The 25848-nt window shown below is 29.1% G+C and overlaps 1 protein-coding gene across 2 annotated transcripts in view; it reads right to left on the bottom strand.

The window, feature by feature from the left end:
- Positions 1-25848, bottom strand: part of LOC123016317 (follistatin-related protein 5-like) — a 136081-nt gene that overhangs the window by 33392 nt on the left and 76841 nt on the right. Inside the window, exons 1-2 of one of the 2 annotated variants that reach the window (XM_044416651.1) lie at positions 1733-1835; positions 637-709 (exon numbers count right to left, since the gene is read on the bottom strand). Coding sequence is in view for 1 of the 2 variants with exons in the window: in XM_044416643.1 (XP_044272578.1) it covers positions 637-709 (73 nt within the window). In the remaining variant the exon portion in view is untranslated. Of the gene's footprint in view, positions 1-636; positions 710-1732; positions 1836-25848 lie in introns of those variants that run through there. The other variant, XM_044416643.1, reaches the window with a different exon arrangement.

Here is a 25848-nt window from a genome sequence, read left to right on the forward strand (position 1 = left end):
AAACATTAAAATGTAGGATGTAAAATGCAACGTAGAAATTGGACATAAAGCACCAATACGGGAACTTTTTTTTAAGCAGCGTAAACTATTCGCAACAGAAAGTTATGGTACGAGTTATGAAAAAGTTTATTAAGACTTTTTTGGTTTGTATGTTATAATCTAACACCGCAAAATTTCGATTTTTGAAACATTTTATAAATAGAATAATAAATTGGAGAATATCAAATTAATGATATGTTTACAATCTCTTAAAAGTTATTTTAAAAATTGAAAAACTTTTATCACTAAATGCAAATCACTAAAAAAATCTATATTTACTCATATACACTCGCCTCAAAGTTCTAATACAGTGTAAGTGATGATATATTGTGCTCAGACATTGTACAAATATTTGCACACAAGTCAAAATCCATCAACTTTATAGACATAAAATGTTTCAAACTTATAAGTAGCAAGCGAAGAAAAATAAAAAAACTTGAAAAAAATTTAGCATTTTTTTTAACAAATAGTTCTTGGATTTAGTGACAAAAAATACACATCGACAATTAAATGAAAAAAACGACTCGAATTTAGTGACATTTAAAGACGGAAAAATAAATGAAAGGAAGGAAGATTACCCTAATAAAGCTGACTTACTTGTTTCCAGTAATGTGATATGTGTCGTTTGGGGGCTATCAGATGTCACTGAATCTCTGTGATGTCTCGATCTCTGCAACAATAAAAAATTTAGTAGTAACTAAAAGTGATTAGGTGATGTATAGCACAGAGTAAATTAATGGTGGCAGCTTAAAAACAAGAAACCTTAAGTAGTTGGAACGATTCAAAAGCGAGCTTTTAACGGAACGGAGATATATGATGTATTATAATTCTTGCCCGACTTTTATATTATTTATTTCAGTGAAAGTTTTTTTGAAACTCGCTTTTGCGTACATCTAAATATAAAATGATACTATAAAGTCGCAAAAGTTTTACAGAAATGATTAAAATAATAACAATAATTTTATTTTATATTAGATTTCGTGTTATGCGAGTTGTAGAAGCGAGAACGCAATTTCCTGCTGAGCGAAATACACTTTTGACGAATGCAATAATTTCGTTTTAATCTTGAGAGAATTAAAGATTTTATCGCTTTTACGACTAATTTGAGTTGCAATTTCTTCGAGTTCCTTTTAAAGTGTCCTTTCATCACTAAAGACAATGTTAATTAAGTTAGAAAGTGTAGCCCTTGGCCGGTTCTTGTTCAATCGGGGAGTTTTCATTAATTTTACGGTTATTAGTGTTCGCTTTCAATTCATAACGTTCGGAACTTTTTCACTTATACACACTTTATTGAAAAGTGGAAGTTTGGGAACTCCGATCGAGCATGATTAAAAAGAAAATATATTACAATTCAGTCAAGTAACAATCTGAATTACCAATAACGTAGATGAAATTCAGATTTACGAGCAAGTTTGGAACATTGCGGTTGTATTTCATGCGTAAAATTAAATTTTAATCAACAGCACTCAATCTGACCAAATGAGATATTGCATCATAAATTATTCTTAAACAATGCTGGAACTGATTGTTCTAGTTGTGTCCCATATTGAAAAATCATTGAATGAGGGCTTTATGAATTGATTGATCGATGGTTTGAAAAAATTGTAAAGTATGAAAAATGGCGAATCGGGAGTTTTGAGATGAAATTAGCAAGTCATGAAGGAATTGATTACAAACTGACTAGTAAATTTACCAGAATGCCAATCCTAAACTGAACTCAAACTGTTAATCTGTACGAGGTGTAACTGCAATACCATCGGAGCTGGCAGGTACACACACACCGCCACAACACCTCTGGGAATCTGAATCTAACACTGCAAACTTCGCCAGTTAATAGATTCTGAAATTAGAGCACAAATGAAGTGGCGAATCGATGCATCTACTGAGAGAAGTGGGTGGTAAACAAAGTTACACACAATTAAATTCGAGACTATATAAATAAAACGCGACATCTCATTTTCTAGATAAAATCCAACTTAATTATTCCGATCACAATACTGCCGCTGTTAATATTTTTAATTTGCTTGACATTTGGGGACCTAGATGCAAATGATTTTGTTATAAATAGCTTTTTTATGCGCCACTTTTTGCCCAACAAATTTCAAGTTACAAAAATATCTAATTAAAGTTATCTAAGTTTATCATCTCGTTTACATAAATACCAGTTTACAAACAAGATTTTGTTCATGAAATCGAACCTATCTTTATATGAGAGTTATACCAAAGCTGCTATTTAATGATAAAATTGGTTCAACGTTAAAGAGAGCAAACACCATTTGCACTCTAATTGTTGTGGTTTGCACGCAAATCATTATTTATGAGAATTTATTGCAAAACAAAAGCTTGGTACAATATTTGAGTAATTTTCTGCTTTTTTTTTAAACAAAAATTACAATTTATTTTTAACACTACCATGTACTATAAAATATTATTCATTCGTGTTATGTAAGGGTAGCAAAAAAATTATACCTAATATTGGTGTGTTTTGACACTGTTTTGATGTTTCAGATGTATTTAATATTTGTAGCAGTGGTTTAGGTATTATCAAACAACGTTTAAATTAAAATTGTTACACCACAAATATTTTCTAATAAAATATACACATATTTGTTAAATTTGCTATTTATTTCAAAATTTATAGGAATGTAATTATGAAAAATTTATTTTGGTTAAAAAAATACCAGTGTAACCAAAATTTCCTAATTTGCATGTTTTATTTAATTTTTTTGTACACACCTCCAAAAATGGCTACTTTACAAACCCATTTAAGTCCATAAGATGAGTCATTCCGGACTCAATAATAAAACACCTAATATAATTATTTTAGGTAGAAGAACGTATAATACAATTTCTGTGTTCAAAAAAAATCTAACTACTATGGTGGCATGGTAAATAAAATTTGGAGGTCACTATTTGGTACAAATATTTGCTCTGATTACATTAATCATACAAAGTAAAATCGCTCGTAAAAACATTATTTTAGAGGCCCACAGAAGACATCGGTGTCTAGTATATATATTTTAGTAACAAAGTAAAAAAAAAATGAAAAACATAAAAATACTGATATTTGTTGCCATATTTGTTCTCTAGAGTGCAACAAAACTTGATGAATCTTTTATAGTGTTTATATTTCTCAACGAAAGCATTAGTTTGGTCTAAATATTTTTATTATTGTTTTAAAGAATCTTATAAAACAATTTAAAATAAATGAAATTTTTAGTTTAAATTAAATTTCATGTCATTTATTTTATTTTTCTTGAGAGGATTAATAGAAGCCAGCGTCTTAGAAGCAATTTGATTTGAATTGTAAAATTTTGTTGGCATTATTGGATTCCTAACAGTACGAGTAAAAATAATTGATAAACAAAATTATTCACTGACAATTTAATACTGTAATTAATTAAATCGATGAATCGTGAGCAGTAGGTAATAATTATTGTGTTAATAAGTAATAATGCCGAATATTGATCAGCGGAGTTAATTACTTCTATCTTTCAACAAAAAACAGCACGCAAGATTCACTTCAGAAAGCAAATATTACATTATAAAACAGCAACTTTACCAAAATATTGCAATATTATCAGGTATTCAAAATTATAAAAAGTCTACAAAGGCTTTTCATCTGATTTTTTTTTATGCCAAACTAAATATTTTTGCCCAATAATTTTAAAGTTGCTGGTGTGGTATTTTTACATAATTGACAGATTTAATTGTACCATTAAAATTAAAGTTGAAAATTGAATGACGATGTGGTGTGGTAATACATTTAAAATTTTAATGTTTGCGTGGATGCAATTAGTAATTCCAAAATGAGCGGCTGCAGCAAAATGAAACCATAAGCATTGCAGTGGCGTCATTTTGTAATAAAGCTTGTAATCCTATTGACATAGTGCAGCGTGAATGATGAGAATATCAATTATTATCCGCTACATGTTTAGATTTGATTTTTTCTATTTAAAGGTCAATTTTATATCACGTTTTAGCTGTGTTACCAATATCTAGCCAATATATTACAAAACACAAAAAACGTGTTCAGAATCAACCAAACAAGGTTGGTTTTCTCTCTTAATGAATATTATTATACAGAGTGACTTTAATTATAACTGCATTATTGATTTTAAAGTTAAGATTTTGGCGATTATAGAAAATTCAGCAATCACCAATCACTTTTCAATAACGTCTTCAACTAAAATGTGTCTTGTTATTTCGAAAAAATGCTCAATATTTTCTTTTCGTTGAAAGCCGTAATAATGTTACTTTTGTACTCGAATGTGCCATCAAAATGTCACCGTGTTATTACACGTGCCACGTCATGGCTGAAACTATAATTACCTAAAAATAATTAAGGGTGTGGTTTTGGCATCAGACACGTGCAATTTGCCGAAAGTGGTTCGGCCTTTAGCTGCCAGGTGCAAAGTAGTCGACTCGAAATTCACTTAGGATTCAATTTAATTAGCTTGATGAATTTCGTCGTTAAATGAGTCCAAGCACTCTTCTCCGACCTTTCATATCGTCTCAGTTCTTATTTCTGCTTCTTCGACAAAATTTTCGATAAAATCTAAGCAGCGTCAGAAAAAAGCTGAAATTAGGTCATGATTTAATTTAAATGAGATAGCTCTAAATGCGCGGAAACTCAATTTCGGCAAAAAGCGCAGTCTTGATCCATCCGTTTCTATTTGTAACCGGAAATTTAACTAATAAATTTCTTGGCTGAAGTGCATTATACCCGCTTTTACCTTGCGAATATGTCCGAGGGACTGAAATAAGAACTGAAACTGAGGCTCTATCAACTTTTCAATTTATTGGAGGCAGTTTTACTGCTGAATCCACGTACACACTGCGTTATGATTCTCAGGATAAATACCAAAGTTTTTTTACTACCGGCGACATATTTCACGCAACTCTGAGCGCCCTGAAAAAATTTAAAACTCTCGCGATTAATCGCCGCTTCTTTTATCACAGTTGTTGCGTCGTTTGGTTCAATTTTCCACCACTTAATTCTCGAAAACTATTTCCGGGAAGGTGTATATATTTGAATTCGGAGCACACATTGCGGAAGTGAAGCTTCAATAAAGATAGGAGTGCGCCGTAAGCACCACTTGACTCAAATATTATGCAAGTTTGTGTACGAAAGCCCGTACTAAAATCTAGTTCAACACCTTTTGTACTTCGAAGTTGTAATCCTACCACGTCGCCCTGATTATGCTTGTATCATATTAAAATCATAAAGCATGAATCTTGTCATAAACATTTTAATGTGCATTTCGATACGACAAGACACTTTTAACTCGGATGCTGGATTTGGATTCGATTTGAAGGGCTTTGCTTTGTGCCTAAAGTATTTCCTGCATTTCAATATGCATTAATAAATTATTACTGGAGAGGGATTTTCTTTTACGTTATATTAAAATTTTATTGATTCCGTCTTCAACAAATGGCTTTTTTGATGAATGATTCAATCTTATTATCAAGTCACCCCATTGAAACAAGAAAGATTCATTCTTACTTTATTGTTGCTTCAAATACAGAATACAATGAAAATTTATATAACTTAATAATAAATTCATCTCTTAAGACGACAAGAACATATCGTGTTGCGTATTCTTTATTCATATTGCAAAAGCTATTTTTTGAATAGATAAATATTTTCTCAATTCTAATCCTTACATTACACAAGCTCTACTTCTTTGAAAGTTGTCGGGAAATGCTAAAAAGTTTATATAATACTCCAGCAGAAAAAAACATTTTGATAGGTTTAAGAATTTAATTTCTTCCAACTTTTTAAAGACCTTCAAATAAAAACTATAAATATCGTTGCTAAATACAAAGTAATAATTTTTTAATAACATCATTTTTTTTTTTGGTATAAATGAATATTTTATAGTACTTACAAAATGTTTTTTAACCTCAATGAATATGTATTTATAAACTCCTTGTTCCCAAGTTTTTAAATTCATGAAAACTTTTTAAGTGTATTTAAATTATAAAACAACGTACCTAGTTTTTTTATATTAAAAATATTGTTATAATGCAGAATAAGGTTTTTACAACATTTTTCTAATAATATCGTTATTTAGGTGTTTATTTAACTTTTTCAAAGCGATTAATTACGTATTTTAAAGTGCCTTATACGATATTTTAACATATATAGCACTAGATTTGTCTGAAAATCAAATGTAAAAATTTTAGTTACTAAACATAAACCATTACATGCACTGGAACAAAAAAAACTTCAAGCACCAGTGATAATGATATAAAACTTTCTAATGTTTGCATTTAATAAAAGAAAAATCTAACTTGCAAAAATAAGGTTATGATAGAATCGATAATAGAGTTGTTTACAAGTAAAAATTTGATAGATGACTTGAGAACTTGAAATGTTTTCAATTTATTTTGTGCCAAAAGTTTTTGTTTGTATAATAGTATTTAATTTGTATATACAGACTGAACAAAAAGTAACGCACAAAATGTGTATTTTCTAAAAAATCCTCTAACAGGTCGATTTTATTTTTAGAAATTCTTTAGTTTGATAGTATTACAACAATAAATTATATATACAATATTGTCAGACGATTTATTGAAAAAAAACCTTGCCCTTTTGTGAACAATGATCAAGATTTAAAAAATAAACACACCAATAATAAGGGCCAGTTTTATAATAAAATTTAAAGGAGCTTCTTGTCGTTTAGAATGTGCTGATTATTACGGACTTGTTGACAAAAATTACACATCCTAAATCAACATAACTTTAAAGTTCCTTTAATTCAATTATGAAACTGTCCCTAAGTCTTATAGTATAGTCGTCTTTAAACGTCTTTAAATCACTAACAACTACATTTGCTTCAAGTACAAGTTTTTTAATTTCCATTCCGAAGAATAACACCAAATCTCAATAAATTATAACTACAAGCAAGCATAAGTGGTTTTATTAAAAAATAAAATTTAAAAGAGAGAAAATCAGGGAACATTATATTGACTGGTAAAGAAAACTTGCCAACTGACTGCACTGCAGTTTCCTCTTTGTTTTGGTTATTCATATTTACAATGTTTAACAAGCAATTTCAAGTCGAACATTTTAAGCAACTACAAGAAGAAAAGATAAATGTCATTGTCTACAAACGTTTCGGTTTCTTCAATCGGATGGTACAAGCCGCGTTTCAATTACTATTAAATGTAGAGGTTTACCAGCAAATCCCCTTTTGTATAACTGTCGCACGAATAAATTCTCAAGAGTGAAACAATTTGAGCAGAATTACAACAAAGATTTTCGTACTAATCCAAATTGCGCGCGTAAAGTTGTAATAAATGGAAGTGGTTTGTCGTAAAATATACCGCTTTATAAATATATACAGGATGTTATTAGAACACAATGAAATTTGGGTAAACTATGTGTTTCAAAGAGTTGAACTGATGATTTTGGAATAAAATCGAATTGTGGTTAGTTTTTTTGTATCTAATGGAGCCATTTAGATTGTAATTTAGGTAGAATCCAGTAATTAGATTTGTCCGTGACGCCTGAGGATTTGGTGTTAATTGCTTAGTTTAGCTTATCTGATTATCATTAATTATGACATCGATGTTGAATTATGAGCTTAGACGGATAGAGTACAAGACGAAATAACACAGTAGCAATACTGTGGTAGCGCTTATAAAATTATCTTCAACTCTGTTTGTGTCTCCGTATTGCCACTGTAAAATAATGCAATCTTCTCCATGAATATGTATAAAGCAAACATTAAATTTCGGTTGAGTTTTTTGTTCTTTTAGTGCAATTCAGCTTCCGTATTTAGTACCCTTTTAAAAAATAAATTTTACGACAGTTGGCACAAATAGAATATCCCTATCTTAAATGAGTCATTTAAAATGCTAAGTGATAAATTTGGTGTATCTGCATTTCAGTGAGACTGTGTCCCGAATTATCTCCTATTCGTGTCACCTTAAACCTTGCATTTGCCACAAACGTACAATTTTAAATACCCACATAAGTGCCTCGTTCCGAAAAATAACAAGCTCATAATTCATCCGACCCTAGAAGCAGGGGAAAAAATAGCGATCTGGAGGATTTTCCGCTAATACACTTTTCTACCGGTGGACGCCATTTAAGACCATTGTTACCGGAAATAAACAAGTTTTTGGACGGAAATGGCCAACGCTGTTACAAAATCCTTTTAAAGCGTCTCTTAAGATACTCGATTTCGAGTGGTAATAACGGAATCGGTTGAATTTAATTAAATTACATCGTTATCGAGGGAGCGTCAGATTTACTCTATGACACTCGAGCGGTGCCGGAACCCACCATCATATTTGTACGTGGAGCACACCCTCGAGAGTGCATCGTAAACGAGGCATGGTGTTGGAGAGAGTTCTTGCTACGGATGGGCAATCCTCGTTCCTGCATTTCCCGTGTTCAATTAACCTCTCTTGATAACGCCAGATATTACAAAAGGGGAAATACCCCATTGCACTGCTCCTATTCACCCCTCGAGCAATATTCTTGTTTGTGTGGAAAACTCGCTCACCACTGGTTTTGATGAAGAGTAATTGCTTAAAAAGTGAACAGCGATCAAATTTGCTTTTTTAAGATATGCATTTTCCCCCTGGTCCAGGTTTCAAAGTTTTGGAATTTTAATAAAGTATAGAATTAAATACGAATAGACTTGTTTACACCTTTTTACGCTTTATCCTTTTTAAAAAATCGATTATGTAATTTTTTTTCCTGATAAATATAATAAAAAAAAATGTTCAAGTGTTTCGAACACTCTATGTCTTCAAATAACAAGTGTTGATTTTTTCAACACCAAAAAGGCTTGAGATTGCTTATTACTAAGGCTCAGATTATATGCACGAAAAAATCGTAAAATATGCGCATATGTATATGCACGTATTTTCACAAAAATATGGACAAGATATTAAGAAATATACTCCAATATATGCCAAATATGCATCGATATACAAAACTTTTAACAATAAAAAATCAAAGTTGGGATAAATTTTTATCCTGGAGTACACTAAACTTTGTATTTCCGGCATCTTGAACTGCACACAATGAACAAAAGAGACTAAATTAATTGGTTTTCACTTTAAACACTTTTGCTAAAATTCATTTGCAAGCAACTACTTATCCGAATAGAAGGATTTATTTGGTGCATAGAAAGTATGGTACCAAACGTTTTTTGCTTAAAGTATTTTTTTTTAAACTAATTGATCAATTATAAAGTACTATAAAAATGTGATGTTTTATCAAAAATAAAATTTTTAGAAATTTTTATTTGTTTTTGAGTTATATAATTTTTTTTTCTAAAAATCATTTTTCCCTCGAAGGTCATAATCTAAGAGATTCCAATTATCTACTTACTATTGAATTAAAAAAATTCAACAACAACAAAAATCGAATAACTCAAAAACAAATCAAAATTTTGTTCTCAAAATAAGATCATTTTTTTATATTACTTTATTTTATATTAATTATTATCTTTTGGTACTTTATATTCGCAATGTTTTATTTTATTTAAAAAGAAAACATTCCGCAGGATACTATTTTTTTAGTCCGGCTTACGAATTACCGGTTACTTTCTTTTGAAAATATTTTGTAGTTCAATAATTTTTCTTAAACTGTCCAATTTTTAACTTAAATTGAAATTTTTATTAGAAATTTGTGATATGAAAAAAATATGCACAAATATGCAATATTTCCTAAAATATCACAAACTTGTCAAAATATGCATTTTTTATTTGGCTTATTTTAATCCAAAAACATTAGTTATGTGTAGAAAACTTACAATTTTGTTGATATACCTCTTAAAAACAAATATGCATTTTGCATATAATCCGCGCCTTACTTATTACAATATTACAGTTACTTTTAAAGGTAAAAACTAGAACTTATCTCAAAAATGTCCAAAAACTGTATTAGAATGTACATTTTTAAACATTCTACGTTTAAATTAAGTTTTGATTTATAGTAGTTTTGTTAGATATTAGTCCAAATTAAATTGGTTTTATAAATATTTTTTTTAGTAGTAAGTCATTCACAAAATAATAATATTTATCCAGGAGAAAATTGTGATAGATGTTTTATTATTTGTAAACACGTATATTGACATTCGTATTTTATAAATAATGATGAAATACCTAGTTATAGGTTTTAGTCTGCATAGGTATTTAAACGATCAATGAAATACATTGTTGTTAGTAATATAATGCCTAGATTGAAAAACATTTCTCAAACTTAAATAAACCTTGGAATAAAGTTGAGTTATTTTTGAAAACGCGATTTTATGGCTTGGTGAAATAGTTGAGATTTGCTCTGCTCTGAAATAATAATGTGAATTTATGGAATTGGTAATTCTCATTCTGAAATTAAACTGAAGAGATTATTTCTTTGCAAAACTTATTTCTTATCTTTTAAAGACAGCTACAAATGCTACAACCACTAACCACGAAGAAACCGAGACAAAGCTTTGATCCAATATCCGCTTTACTTAGAAGCAATATGCATGTCTGAGGCAGATCTATCGATTTGTTGCAGGTCATACAAATGACCAGAATGCAATATACATCGTAATGAATGTTAACAGGGTGACTCATATAAAACTACTTTGAGATTAATTGTCAAGTTAACAGTTGTCATTCCGTCAAGTGTTGATTAAGCTTGTAATTTTATATGAATCACTCTGTATAACGTATTAATAAGTAGTTTTTATTTTAATAAAAGTTTAATGTTTTTCTAATAAAACAGATCAAGTTCAACATGCTCTTTAAATGACAATTACTTTATATGATAGTCAACAGTAAATGCTTTCAAAAAGTTGTTTAATTGTTTAAATTATTTTTTGAAAGCACAATTAAATAACTTTATAATAATCTACTGTACACGTTTAGTGCATTTAGAAAAATACTCGCAGCATTTATGTAATCTCTGGAGTTCCTAATATTTAAACACACAAAGCATTTTAAAAGTGGACAACTCTCAGCCAGTTTATGTCTAATTAATTGATTAGAATTATTTTAACAATTTAATTTATTAAAGTTTTGTTTATAAAAAAAACAGTTAACAAAAGAAAACAAATCATGAAATCACAAAGAGATAAAACATTTACGTAATTAAAAATAAATCTTTAATAATACAATATTTGTAAATTTTTTTCTATATTTGTCAGAAATGCTAAAAAAACAATAGGCATATATTTTAATATAAATTCTAATGATTTAAAACTGTAACGTTTTTAATTATTATCAACGTTTAGAATTAATATCTTTGACAAATTTTAAAATTTAAATTTAGCACTGAGCTGAACCGCATTCAAACCAGATATCGAAAAAAAGAAAATTTATTGAGTCACGTTAAAAATGTTGCTGCGAAAAAGAGTAGCCACTTCACTTGTAAATCAGTTTAAATGGACGTGTCACAAAAATGTTCTAAAAACCGACACACCACTGAATTATTTAAAAAAAATGTTAGAGTGCAAAATAGGAAAGAATTTTTAGCAACCAATTTTACAGAGTAATCAAAAATGTAACAGGTTAAATAAAAGACTATCTTTTTAATTTATAGCAGACCCTATTACGAACATATGTTATTTTAAGACCTCTCTAGAAGAACAATATCCTGAAGAATAAATATCATAAACAGAGACGTGCCAATCGTTTAATAAAAGTTGCCATTTCTCGATCTGATTTCTTGAGAGACAAATCATGGAATCCTATTGGCTTTTCGGTACTTATTGATCGAATCAATAAGTAAATAAAAAAGAGCAAACTGTGTCTAATACCGTGGATAATAGTCGAGAAGTGAAACGCAATATCCTCTGTTTAAATATTTATCGGTAAAGATCCCTAGAAATGCTGCGGTACGGCTCGACCTCAAAGGCAATGTTGTACTATTTGAAATTTAACCGCCGATCTTCCCTTGTAATTGCCCAATCTGCTGCTACTACCAGACTGTCTCAGAATTAGCAATCATATCAGCAAACTCAATTGAAAGTTGGAAATTTGACAAAATTTTTGTTCATGCAACATTTAAATTAACAGGAAAAATAAATATGAGATGTACGCTCCTTTTACTGCTATAGATAGACTACTTTAACACTACATGTTTGTGCATCGTAAATTCAGACAATATAAAAAGCCTAAAAAGAAGGAAATATAACTAAACAGAACTCGCATTTCGTGCAGCGAAAGAACGTTTTATTTTTTGTTAAAGAATAATATTTATTGGTCTTTTTAAATTAGCCCTGTAAGAAGTAGATTACAAAATAGACACTTTTTTAAAACGTTAATTTTTTATTTACATTCATAAAATTACAAATTATAATCACCCTGTTGAAATTGTTGAAATAATAAGTCTTAAGATTATAGATATTTGTTGTTATCTTTTTCAAATGTTCTGTTTCAAGGTGAGTAATTCTGCTACATAAATCATAATACAAGAAAAAGAAAGTAAATTGGGACGATAAATTTAGTTTCGGTCATTTTATAATTATTATAATAATTTTAGTTATTTTTTGACGTTACTTAATATGCTCTGCTAATAAATAAGCCCAATTATTCGTGCTTTAAACAAAAGTGGAGAAAAAAGTTAGGATTATTCGAAAACAAATTATTTTACGATAACCGGTTTAAAGATTAAGCAATTTAAGCAAGTATCAGCACCAGAATTATTATAAAGAAAAATTTTCCTTAAAACTTTTCACAAAAACATAATAAGCTCTTTTAATTAAAAGCGAGTTTATAAAAGAGTTAAATAATTCGCCTAAATTAGGAAATTTATATAAAGCGTTAAAGAGTTCAGAAACAGCTATTCAGAAAGGTGTAAAATTTTAATAATGAACTCCATCTCCACCCTCTTGAAAGCTTAAAATAAATCTGGTTGAGAGAAATCTACACAAACTGCAATTGATAAGTATGTTATCCTGACAGGTAGTAATTTAAATTGACAACAGTGAGCATAATATTCATAACATCAAGCTGTTAAGTATTTTCATCATCGATCGACTGATATTCAATCTCTCAACCGTTAATTTGTATTATTTTGGATTCATTGTTATTGTATTCACTTTATATAAAATATTATTCATTTTGCCATTTCATGTCAATTAATGAACTTATTCGTCGAAGTTCCTGATATTTTATTCAGGTTTCAATTACATTTGATAAAAGGGTTCAAATTCAAAGTGTAATACTGACACGGAAGGTCACCAACATGTAGGGGGATATTAAATTAGGGCTTGCGTCAGCCTACCTCTGGCTATTTTATCAAGATACTCCTCATATGAGTATAAACTCGTCACATACGAAAAGTTTAACTTTGATCTGAACCACTTCATCGGTTTTATGAAAAGGATAGGTATAGAAACGACTATTTGTCTTTCGGTGCGATTCATGTTTAACTTTTTTTAAAAATAGGCTTTATTTTATTTATGTGCAAATATTTGAAAAGAAAACAAAAGTTTAGTTTTTTATAAAAAAATTAAGTATTAAACGAATGGTTAGTGTGCTCAAAAACGCACAATAGGTAGTTTTTATAAAAAAAACTTGTACTAATAAAAAACAAACTTGTATATAAAATTTTTAATTCTATTGATTATTCGGATTCTATAGACAGTTTTCATTTAATTAGTGTGTTTGGAAACTATTAAACAGAAAATTGAAATAAAATATTGACAAGTAATTGTGATGAAAATTTAATTGCATATCAATTTTACAATGTTGTAGGAAGCGCAATTAGTAATCAAAATAAACTTATTTAAACATATAGTATACACAGCATCCCAAAATTTGTAAAACAGTTTTTACAATTATTGTATAGAATGGTCATGAGAAAAATGTAAAAAATTGTTAGTTAGCCCATAATGAATATTTATTTTATATGTTAAAATAATTTTTATGATTCATACAACACGACTTTTTAATAAACAGGGTGTGTCAGAACATTTACTTTTAGTAATACTGATGATCTTGCATATGTTTTTTATAATAATTTAGTAAAAGTACAAAATTTTTGGTAATAAAAGTCACAAATAACATTAAACAAAGTTTCAATTTAGGATACAAGTTGGATTTTTTTTAACAAGAATAAATAGTCAAAGTGCAAAGTTTAAACTCTCATAACTTTGAATAGATATTTTTTTTTAAACATTGTTCCCATGTTCTCTGGGGCCCGAGTTCTGGCACACATTTTATAAGGTGTAAGCTCATGGCATATAGGACAAAAAAAATAATTTTTGTAATTGATAACCAGATTTCGTAAATAGATATTTAAAGTTTTGTGTTATCATAAAAATCGACAAACTAGAACAAATATTTTTTTAAATTTGGTAATTTGTATTTAAAAACTGAAAATTCACATTTAAAAAAATCTGCCAGAGGTTATTTGTTTCTTTTTTCTATTTTTTTAAATTTGCAGTAAAAAAGTTTGATACAGGGTAAATAAACAGTATGGAACGTTTTTTGCTTAAACTATTAATTTTTTTAAAACTAATTAACAAACCATAAAAAACTTTAAAATAAAACCTTTTATCAAGAATCAGTTTTTTAAAATGTTTTTTTTGTGTTTAAGTTCTGCAAAATTTTAAATTTTTGCTAAATGGCAACCCATTACAAAACCATTGTGTTTAAAAAAGGTTACATCTAAGAATTACAGCTATCCACTTTATATTAAATTTTTATCATAATATTTATCATTTTTTTACATAAGTTGCCATTTTGACATAAAAAAAAATGCATAACGCGAAAACAAAACGAAATTTCTTTTTGAATAAACGATCACACTTTTTATGGCATTTTAATTTTTGTTAATTATTATTTTTGGGAAGCAACAAATTAAAAAAAAAACGCTTAGGTTCATACTTTTTATTCACCCTGTGCAAAGCCCAAAAAGTGTGTAAAACGCTACAAACAACAACTTTATTGTGTTGGCTTTACTGACGCTCGATGTACATACTTTGTTAATGATTAAAAAGTATAAAAGCAAAGTAAATTATTGACTTTTAACTTTTATACAGTTTTAGGATAGCTACACACGTAGATAATTACACAAAGCCCTATAATTAAGTACTAGCTTATTATTAAATACAGAGAGTAACTCCAACTTTTGAACTTTCTGTGTAACGTGAATATTATGGAACTAAATTGTTATTGCGTGATTTGAAAACGTTGGGTTAGCAGCTTTTGGGGAATTAATTGAGCGTATAAGCTGGGATAAGATGCACATCAACTGAAAAGACGATGATTTAAGTAAAAGGTAATCATATTACATATCATAAATTAGTTATTATTTCTCTTAATATTTGTATTGCAACTAAAACAAAATGGTGGATGCGCCGGGTTAATTGTTAAAAGTAAACAAACTTTTTTGAGGATTTGCAAGCTTTCATCTACCATAAAAATGTGAGCTCGTTGCTCGTTGCTCTAAGACCTTTATCCCTTCGATGGGTAATTTCTTTCATATAACCACATTAAAGGAATTTGCTTAATGCTGATTAAGAATGCTTTACGAAAATATTTAACTGAAAAACTAGAGATAGAAAGTTCTTAAATATACTTATTTTTAGACAAAAAATTATTATTTGAATAAAGCCCTCCTAGCATAAAAGATAGAGTCGGCGTCAGGTAGACCGGACATAACAGTTTCGTTTTTTATGAGCGAAAAAATTTACATTCAGACTTAGGTATAGATGGTGTCGCGTATCTCAATATCCAGACGGGGTGCATTTTATAGCAAGAGGGGTTTATTTATGTGTTGGAGGCTGCCTTCAGCGGACTATTTTGTAGATGTTTTATAGCAAGAGTTTTCCCTTGCGAGCCGTCCCTGGTCGTCACAATACTCTCTTTGCCCTTCGGCTATCGTGGTATGCGAAGGGTAGGCAGATACAAACCACACACAGACAATGCATAACAAGAATAGGGACAACTGAGCTTTTAAGATAAACTAGACGATGCTTACACTCCTTCGATGAGTCACGTCAACGGGCTTTATTACGAGTATAGAGAACAGTTACAAAGTATACACAGTCTATATTTGGAGGATTTCTTCTCGTTTACTATTACATTTGCCATATAAAAATGTAATAAAGTCCTGCTGTTTCAAAGGTTGCTCTACATAAAATTTCCTTTGTTTCGTCCTCTTACAGAGATATTATTACCTAAGCCTGAGTACGGTTCATGGCGTCCACTCCGCAGTGTAAATTTTATTACCTTGTGTAAGTAAAAAATGGGTTTTTCACCATGTTTTAATTATATTTCAGTAAAATAATAATAATTAGTAGTTAGTATTGTTATTCTTAAGAGATAATGTGTAATATTTTATTAAAACAATTTGTCATGATTTTAAAGTAAACTTAAACGTATTTTACGAGGGTCTATTGCTTCTCAGCTTTAGATATTAAATAATTTTGGATCAGACCGGATATAACTGTCGGAAAACTTTATCATGCTTAAGGATGCTGGTCCATACCGAATAATCCGAACAAACGCCCAAGAACCTATAAACATATACTATAGCTATACTTAGCTTAGCCACACTGCAATCCCTTCGGAAGTTACTGATCCCACAATTAATTACGTAATTCAACATGAAAAAATTAGGTTGAACTCTGTGCTAGTTTTAGAAACATTACCAGTGACTTAAAAGTGGAATAGTCATCAATTTAGAGACCGAATTTTAGGTAAAATGCCTTTTTGTTTCTGTTTAAAGTCTCTGGATGGGACTCAAAATTTTAAACGTTTCAGATGAAATAAAGTTTGTACACAAAATATCTTTTCCCCTAAAATCCTAATCGTCCTAAACCAACAAATATAACTTTTTTATCCTAAAACCATAATTTTAATGTTTTTTCAAATTTTTTCCACACATAATTTTTTCTTCTTTATTTCGGGACTTTGTTATCTCCTTTCTGTCACTTTATTTTCGCTTTAAGTAATTTTACAGCCGCAATTGGAAGTGAAATATAGTAGGTTTTTTGTCAAATTTTTGTAAATACTGAGTTAAAATTTATCTTAATTGCAAAATAACAGTTTAATTGCCAGAGTTACCATAGAAAAGTTCCAAGTTATAGAAATAAGAATGTAAGTAATATTTTGTTGCATTTAGTTATCGCCACTGATGTCGCTTCTCACAATGACTATTCTGTATGAAATACAGGGTGTTTTACATAATTTTACGAGGCCTGCGCCTGAAAGATGCAGTCAATAATACATATTTACAAATTTTGAAAAATTGGATAATCTTCTCTAGTTTGTTCACCTATTCAAAAATTCCAAGGTTTTTAGTTAGTTATTGATTAAGATAGATAAACTGGAATCATATTCATGCCGAATCTTAATAGAACAATAATGACAATTGTTGACTATTAATTATTATTTTATTATTATTATTATTATTATTATTATTATTATTATTATTATTATTATTATTATTATTATTATTATTATTATTATTATTATTATTATTATTATNTTATTATTATTATTATTATTATTATTATTATTATTATTATTATTATTATTATTATTATTATTATTATTATTATTATTATTATTATTATTATTATGACTATTAATTATTAATTAAACAGTGATTAGTTTGACACCCTTCTGACTCAAAATTTGTTAGTAGAGTTCAGTGGTAACACATACTTCTTTTACACATAAATCAAAAGTTTCTGATAAACTTTTCCTTAAAAAACACAGTTGCAACATTGCCAGTGTAACGATAGATATAGCACAAAGTTTATGTCCTCGGATTTAGAGTTCTAATATAGGAACTCTATCCGGATTGAGTTTTCAAGATAATTTTTTATTTATTTTTTTGTCAAAATTGAAAGAAATAACATTTTTGCTTAATCTGAAACGCGCAAATCTGTAATTAAAAATTTCTTATTATTCTGACTCAGTAAAAGTTCATTTGTGTCTTGATTTTGGACAAAGCAAAAGAGTTTACTCAAATTAAATAACAAAAATTATTACAAGTAAATTAAAAAATGAATGACTTTTTTTAACATTGAGTCAGAATCACGATTGTATAACTCAGAATAATAAAGTTTTACTTACAGATTTGCGCGTTTCAAGTTAAGCAAAAAATGTGATTTTTGAAGTTTTGGCGTAAAGTCATTGATACATTTTTTTACTTTAGCAAATTTAATCCGGAGACATACTGAACTGAATCTGATTTTTTTATAAAACATATAAGGTAAGATACCAGGAACATGGAAAAAATGTTAAAAAAAATTATCTATAAAAATTTCGAAGTTATGAGAGTTTAAATTTTGCACTTTGACTCTACTTATTTCTGTTGGAACAATAATTTTTCAAGTTTATTTGCTACAGGCTATTAGAAGAGGAAACAAAGAAGCTGTATCCTAAATTGTAATTCTGTTCAATGTTGTTTGTGGCTTTTATTGGCAAAATTTTTGTACCTTTACTAAACAATTGTAAAAAAACATATACAAGATCATCAGTATCATTAAATAGACATAAAAAATGTCAAAAAATATATCTCAAAATTTAGAAGTTTTTAAACATTTTTTCCATGTTCTTCGTATCTTATCTTACTTGAAATTTTTCTCTGGGGCGCGAGTTCTGGCACACCCTGTATATTTTTATTTGGGATATTATAAATTAGAAACATTTATTCTCTAGGATTTTATGACCTATTTTCCTATTATAGGGTCCTATTTTATGTTTTTGCTCTTTTTTTAGAATTCTGTTTGCATTTTCATCTCCATTCAAACCATAGATGAAGTGCAATTGGTCATTTCATTAGTATTGGTTTTTAGATAATTTCATTTTTCATACATTGTATAACAACTTTTTTAATTAGATGTTAAGTCTAAAAACTAGGCACATTTTCTGCATAATGGTAATGTAAACAAAGCAAAGCACGTTTTTGTTATGTTAATTTCATGTTTTTAAATATTTTAGCGAGAGAAAGTCTATTTCTCACGTCCATGATTAGGGTTAAAAGTACAAAAATTCGTCTTTTCATACCAGCAAAAAATATTTCTCTCCAGTTACGAGGCATAGCTGTTTAGCTCTGAAATCGCCTCTTATGAATTATTTATTATTCCGACCGAGAAAGTCCTTGTAAATCTTTTTTAGTAAAAAGCGCCAATCGAGATTTGAAGTCTTAGAAGCAATAGAATTTCAGGTTGGCCACTTCATTATCGGCCGGATAAGCACCGCGTCAACACAGAGCCGTACCATGATGAATGTCAGCCCCAAAGATTTCTTGCGACGGGAATTAATGGCATCGACGCGACGTCGAGAAGGTCGCGATCGGCGGCTTCGATTATCCTTTCAGAATGTTCCATCAAGTGGATCACGTCAGGTATAAAAGTATATTTTCTTCCTTGAAGGCCGTCTCTCTTCACCCAAGCGGCCCTCTATATTTTATATCGCTGAAAACGTTTTTACGCACTGCTTGTTTCACGCCCCCAGTCATTTTTTCCATTTCCGAGAATCACAATATTTCTATCTATGAAATTTACAATACGGTGCGCCACTGGAAAAAAGACCTTAGGCGCGCTTTTACCACGGGAAATTTATACCCGTGTTAAAAAGGGAAGAGCCGCAAAAGAGCACGACGTTATGTGAGTTTTATTAGCGAATTGGGTGCAACCGAAAAAAACACGAGTTACTTGTATCATTTAAAACATTTTTTGTTCTCTAACAGTTATTTTGTTTGAGCAATGTACTGGTGTATAATTTAAAAAAATATTAATTTGCTAAAATTACTATGAGTAAACTTTATACAAAGAGAACAATGGTGGAAGATAAATTTAACGTAACACGAAAGTTTGAGTTTTTTTAATGTTCGGTTGTTATTTTATTGTAATTAGTTAGGTGAGATAGAACAAAGAAAAAACTGCTTATTATAAATTCAGAAAAATTTAAATTTATGTATGGAAAATGAAAATATAAACTCGTTATTGTATATTTATAAAATAAACAAACGTTGTAAAGAAACACTAACCAACACGTAATGTTAACCATTACAAAACCTAAAAGAGTATTGTAAAGCGGTATTTTAACACACTGATGTGCTAAATTAAAACTATAGCGATATAAACTGAAACATAGTGCTTGTCACATTTTAAAAGATTTTTTTTTTTATTCAATTAATAAAATTACAGTTTTTTCAAAAAAAGCCATTAAAAAACAAATAAACAAAAATGCATATAATCTTGTTTAGTTTATTTTGCAACAATTTTCTTTTGTTATTGCACTCTTACATAGTTTATTTTGAATTCGGAAAGTGAGTTATTACCATATCAGAGTCTAACGACGCAACACTTACCGGATTGTTAGTTCTGACGCAATAAAAAGTTAAATTACTTTTTTTACCAAATTTTCTTAAGACAATATGAAATGATAGTATATTATATCACAAAATAAAGAATTTTTTGTACAACCGAGCTGTTTATTTCCCGACATCTAAATACAGTGGTGAAAAATATAACCTTACTTAATGAACATGTCCCTGCAAACGTAAAACAACACCAAATTTTGTTAATTCACCTACAGTAATTAATTACTTACCTGAATAATTATCTTAAAATAGAAGTATTATTTTATTCTTATTGTATGTGACGTTACTTCATTATTGTACATCTATTAAAAAAATTCTCTTACTTCACAATATAAAATAAACTAGTAAAAACGAAAAAAGGGCTACTTCAAAAAATCTAAATGTTTTTGGAGGAAAGAATTTTTCAATTAGAATTCTTATTTATATATTTATTTTAGATATACTTTAGTAAATGTTGTTGTGTGGTGTGTTTAATTTTTAGAGAACTGGATGGTGGTCAACCTTCTTACTTATTAATGTTACAAATAAAATTTAATAAAACGATAAAGTGATTTTTTTTCGTTTTGACTAGTTTATCTGTTAAAATAATACAAAAACCGCGAAGAAAATAAAAAAAGTGTTAAAATTTGCCCTGCTACCGGCATGAAATAAACCCATTTGTTGTTCTGACATAGACAGAAAAATTAGAGGTAGGGTTATTCTGATGTTTTTTAATAAGAAAGTTTAAGTTTTTTTATTTGATTTTGCCTTAATTTTATCTCAAAATATTTCCGTTAGTACTTGTGATGGTAATAGTTTTAAATAATAATATTGTATTTAATCACCTCTAATCAGTCATTGCCCTTGGTCTATAATGAAGACGATTATTGACCACGGAGAGAAAAACAACTTCACAACTTCTCAACAAAATAAATAATAGTACCTTTTACAACTAGTAGTGAAAAAATACGTTACGTTACAGTAAGCCTTGTATATTTACATATTTTGACTTACCGGACTTTTAATTGAATCTTGTATTTTTAGAAACTGATGTAATCTTTCATTTTTTATGCATGTTTTTAAACTCCTTGTACGCCAAACATTTGACTGGATACAATTTCCAATTAAACAAGGGAAATGGTCACAAAAATAAGGTTCTTCGTCCCCAGAGAATGTCAGTTTTATAAAATATAAGAACATATAAGAAAAGCGTATTATTTTCTCAAAGGTTAGAGATCGGCACATTTTATTTTTAAAAGAATTCCTAAATAAAGCAAAGGGTAAAACTTTATTAAGTTTAGCTTTTACACAGAAAGTAAACTTTAAGAAGCGGATAAATGTACGGGCGGACTCAGTGGAATCGCTGCACATGAAATAATATCAGTAGTTCTTCATCGATCTGTTTTTAAGTTAATTGATACAATAAACCTACAATTTTACCAATTATCTATAACATTTGTTATTTCTTATACACACTCATAAGAACCACAATAAGCGTTTTAATGAAAAATTTAAGTTTATTATTTTTTATGTTTTACTTTATTTCTCCTCATGGAAGCAGAAAAATAACCCAGAAATTTTTAAGTTCAATAAATTAAATCTTTAAAGTAAAATAAAAATAGTCAATTTTACAGCAAAGATTGTTTCTGTTTGATTGATTACGATTTTCGGCGAAATAAAATGCACTTTAATTATAAATCCCTATATTCGCAAATTTTCATTTATTGCATGACAGCTTATAATTTATGTAGGTATTTTCTAATAAATTTCGTTCTCTATATTGAGCTATTCCCCGCTATTACTTTCGGTTTATGGTCAGCTCTAAATTTAAAATTGGCAAGTATAGTAAAATCCCCGTAATTGATTTTAATGAAGCCTGGAATCCCCCGTGTGTATTAGAAGAGAAGTTTAGTCTAAATTTGAAATTCCAAGTTAAATTAAACCCGGAAATAAAATAGTTTATCCAATCCAAGTAGAGGTCAAGTTTGCAATTGGGTTGACGAATAGAGGGCATTCGGACGACACGATGTATAAGCAAACCCTATACAAATTGCTTCGTCGCCGCTCCCAGACGTGAATGTGTTGTTGGCGGATTGCAATTTTGAGGAAAGTATCGCCGCAAATCCGGCGGTGTTTCGAGGATATTTCACCGTGGAGTAACCCTGTGCACGTGATCGCGGCGGTGAAATGGGGATGCAGGGGCGGCGACGCCAAGACGCAACAGGAATTCCATTTACTTAATTATTCAAGCTGATACCGGAGCTATATATCACTTCGCTCTTAAACATTCACCTAATAGGATAAATTACACACTACACTTTGTACTCATTTATTTGGGATTTACGTCGATAAAAAATGAATGCAGCATCACGCCGAGTGAGCGCTCAATAATTAATTTTAAAAAAATGCGGGATAAACCCGTCTTAAAATTAATTAATTTCAATATCGACCAATAATTAATTAACAAGGAGAAAACAATATTGCTAATAAAAAAAACGATAATTACCAAGCAATAAAGTATAAAAAATTTATGCATTTAATTCTAAAAAACTGTTATTTTTGTATGTTTTTGTCAATTTAAAGCAGTTTAGATTGGCACTAAAATTAATCTTAAATTTTAATAAATATGTTTTTGGTGGATGCGCCGGGTTAGCCGACGTTAAATTTTGTACACCAACCAAATAAACTGCTCCACAAAAGTTAAGGAAGTGTGCAATAATTATATTAATTAATAAAATTAATAAATTAATAATAAATAAATTAATAATTAATTAAAAGTGATGTAAAGGCAGATATCTTTTTACTTTTTTTGTGTTTGCTGAATTTCAAAATGCTTAGAAGAATAAAATTTGTTTGTTGTAAAAATAATGCGATTTCCTTAACTTTTGTAAAGTAGTTTATTTATAATTTAAATATCTCAAGTATGTGAAAAGTTTTTTAATTTTGTACCACTTGTTATTTTCCTAAATTAATTAAGATGTATAAGGCCAAATCAAATCGCTATATTGTTGATACACAGAATCAATCTTTCGATTTCACAAGCAAGGTTTGGGTTTGTTTGTAAAAATAACTTTCTCTCGACGACCAATTTACATAGTCTCCAAAATCAAAACGAATTTATACGTCAAAATAATTTACTGTAAAAATTCAAGTGTCAATGATTTTTTGAATTAAATATAATAAAAATAAAAATAATAGAAATTTATGTCTCTAGTCTTAAAGTATATTTGAAAAAAAAACATTTTGTCAATTTAAAGCAGTTAGATTGGCACTAAAATTAGTCTTTTTTAAATTTTACTAAATTTGTTTTTGGTGGATGCGCCGCACCGGGTTAGCCAAAGTTAAACTAATATAATTTTCTAAATATTTAAAAAAATAAGCATTTTGATAGAACTTGTTGTTATTTTAGATCAAATCACTAAATTGTTGATACACAGAATCAATCTGTTTGTTTGAAGATAACTTATTCTCGACGACCAATCAATTTACATAGTCTCCAAAACATTAAATCTAAATTTAAATCAAAACGAATTTATAGGTCAAAATAATTTAGTGTAAAAATTCAAGTTCCAATGATTCTCTAAATTTAATATAATACAAATAAAAATGATGAAAATTTATGTCTCTAGTATTAAGATATACCTATGTAAAAAAACATTTTTGTCTTTTGTCGTATCTAAAATTACAACCGACTCACGATTTAATATTTTGAATTAATAATTGTTTTCTTCTTTGTCACAAAGATGAAACAAAGTATTGATATAATTAAATATTAATATGGATCCTAAATTGAAGTTTAACAAGCCTTGTAACTCTTCAAAACATTTCAGAAGTAGTTTTATTTCTTCTTGAGTCAAAAATTGATTTGGTTTAAAACTAAAGTTTGTTTTTTTTTAATGGAAATGCCAAACAGTCTTAACGTTGGCACCACTAGTAAATTCATTCATTGTAATTTTAATAACGGAAGTTGGCAGTTCCGGTTTTTGAATTAATTAGAAAACAATGTTATTAAACACACAAAAAGTCGTCAAAACACAAAAAGTCGTCAAAACACCAAAAAAGAAACAAATTCGGTACCGCAAAACAGTTTTTAGAAATTTGGAAACGAATAGTTTGCAAGCAGGAAGTTAAAAAAAAAGGCCTGTTAAAATGTAGACGCAATTTGTAATGCAGTTTTGCTAAACATACTCAATTTTTAACAAGAAATTGACAGGAATACAAAATAAACATGAATGAGAAACAACCTTGAAAAGAACCGCATTAAATTAGTGTCTTGTGCATCGTTTTTTGAAGAACGAGTTGAAAAAGTAACAATTTTGAAACTAAAGCTGAAGAAGGATTTTGTCAAATGCATCAACTTTGTGCTCATTTCAATAAATTAGACAAAATTTATTGCCTATCATCATAACATGATCATAACATCATCATATTTTTTGCTAAATAACTTTTTTCAGTATATACATCTTTTTTTTCAAAGTTTTTGTAACAAGAACCTCATTTTTGTCCACAACATTGTACTTACTTGCAGTGTGTTTCTATCTAAATTATTAGCACTGAATTCTGTCTTTAGACTTTTTTTTTCCATTTAAAGAAAAAACAAACTTTATTAATACACGTATTTCTGCCAATTTTACAAAAAATACTGTCCATCGCACAGTTTATTCAGTTTCCAGGCTTGTTTCATAAATTAGTAAAAATATTTGCTCGAATAAATGCTAGGAGTATTTACAGAAGACTGAGTTTTAAAAATTGTTTGTGTCCTAAAAGGTTGGAGTGACATTTGGATGAAAAATAAAAACGTTCGACTACATGGAGATAAAGTGGGAGTGACAAGCGTACTTGCCTTGCAAAAAATTACGGTTTCAACAGTATTGTTATTGATTTTAGTGAACTGGAAAATGCCTCTTCTCTATACGTATTCCCAGAAGACAACACCGAAAAAATTATTTATTTTATCTCTTCGGTCCATATGTATCATCGGAATTTTTTCCCTCGGACTCAAAGCGACTTTATTTTTATCTTGCTTCACATAATTTAGACAACGTTGAAAAAAAATACAAGAACGAGTAAATATGCTCTTGAGTCAAACGCGAACATATTTAGTCCAGTTTCGCAAATTTCAAGTAAATCTGTTTTCATAATATAACCCATTATAGAACTTGATTAAACTGTCACATATTTCAGAACTTCCAAGCAATATCAATAATATTACTGAAGTTCAGGCTTAAATTTTGCAATCTGAAAATACGCCTTCATCCAATTATGGCAACATTCCATACCAACTTGATAGAATTATCTCAAAAGCCACAGTTCCATCTCCGAAAATTCGTCCACATAACAATAAAAATATACAAGACATATTGAGCAAACTTGTTACTGCAAAAGTGCGTAAAATAAAACGAAACTTTCTATCGTCGTTTCTCGAAGGCAGATAAAAAGAAAAGTACAATACAGTGCTATCAAGAACACTGAACATTTTTTAAAGCTTGAGTAACCTAAACGATTTATTAACAACGCTTTGCTGA

Source organism: Tribolium madens, unplaced genomic scaffold, assembly GCF_015345945.1.
Source record: "Tribolium madens isolate multiple individuals breed KSU strain unplaced genomic scaffold, Tmad_KSU_1.1 Scaffold_11;HRSCAF=98;Tcas5.2_LG3b, whole genome shotgun sequence".
Lineage (NCBI taxonomy): Eukaryota > Metazoa > Arthropoda > Insecta > Coleoptera > Tenebrionidae > Tribolium > Tribolium madens.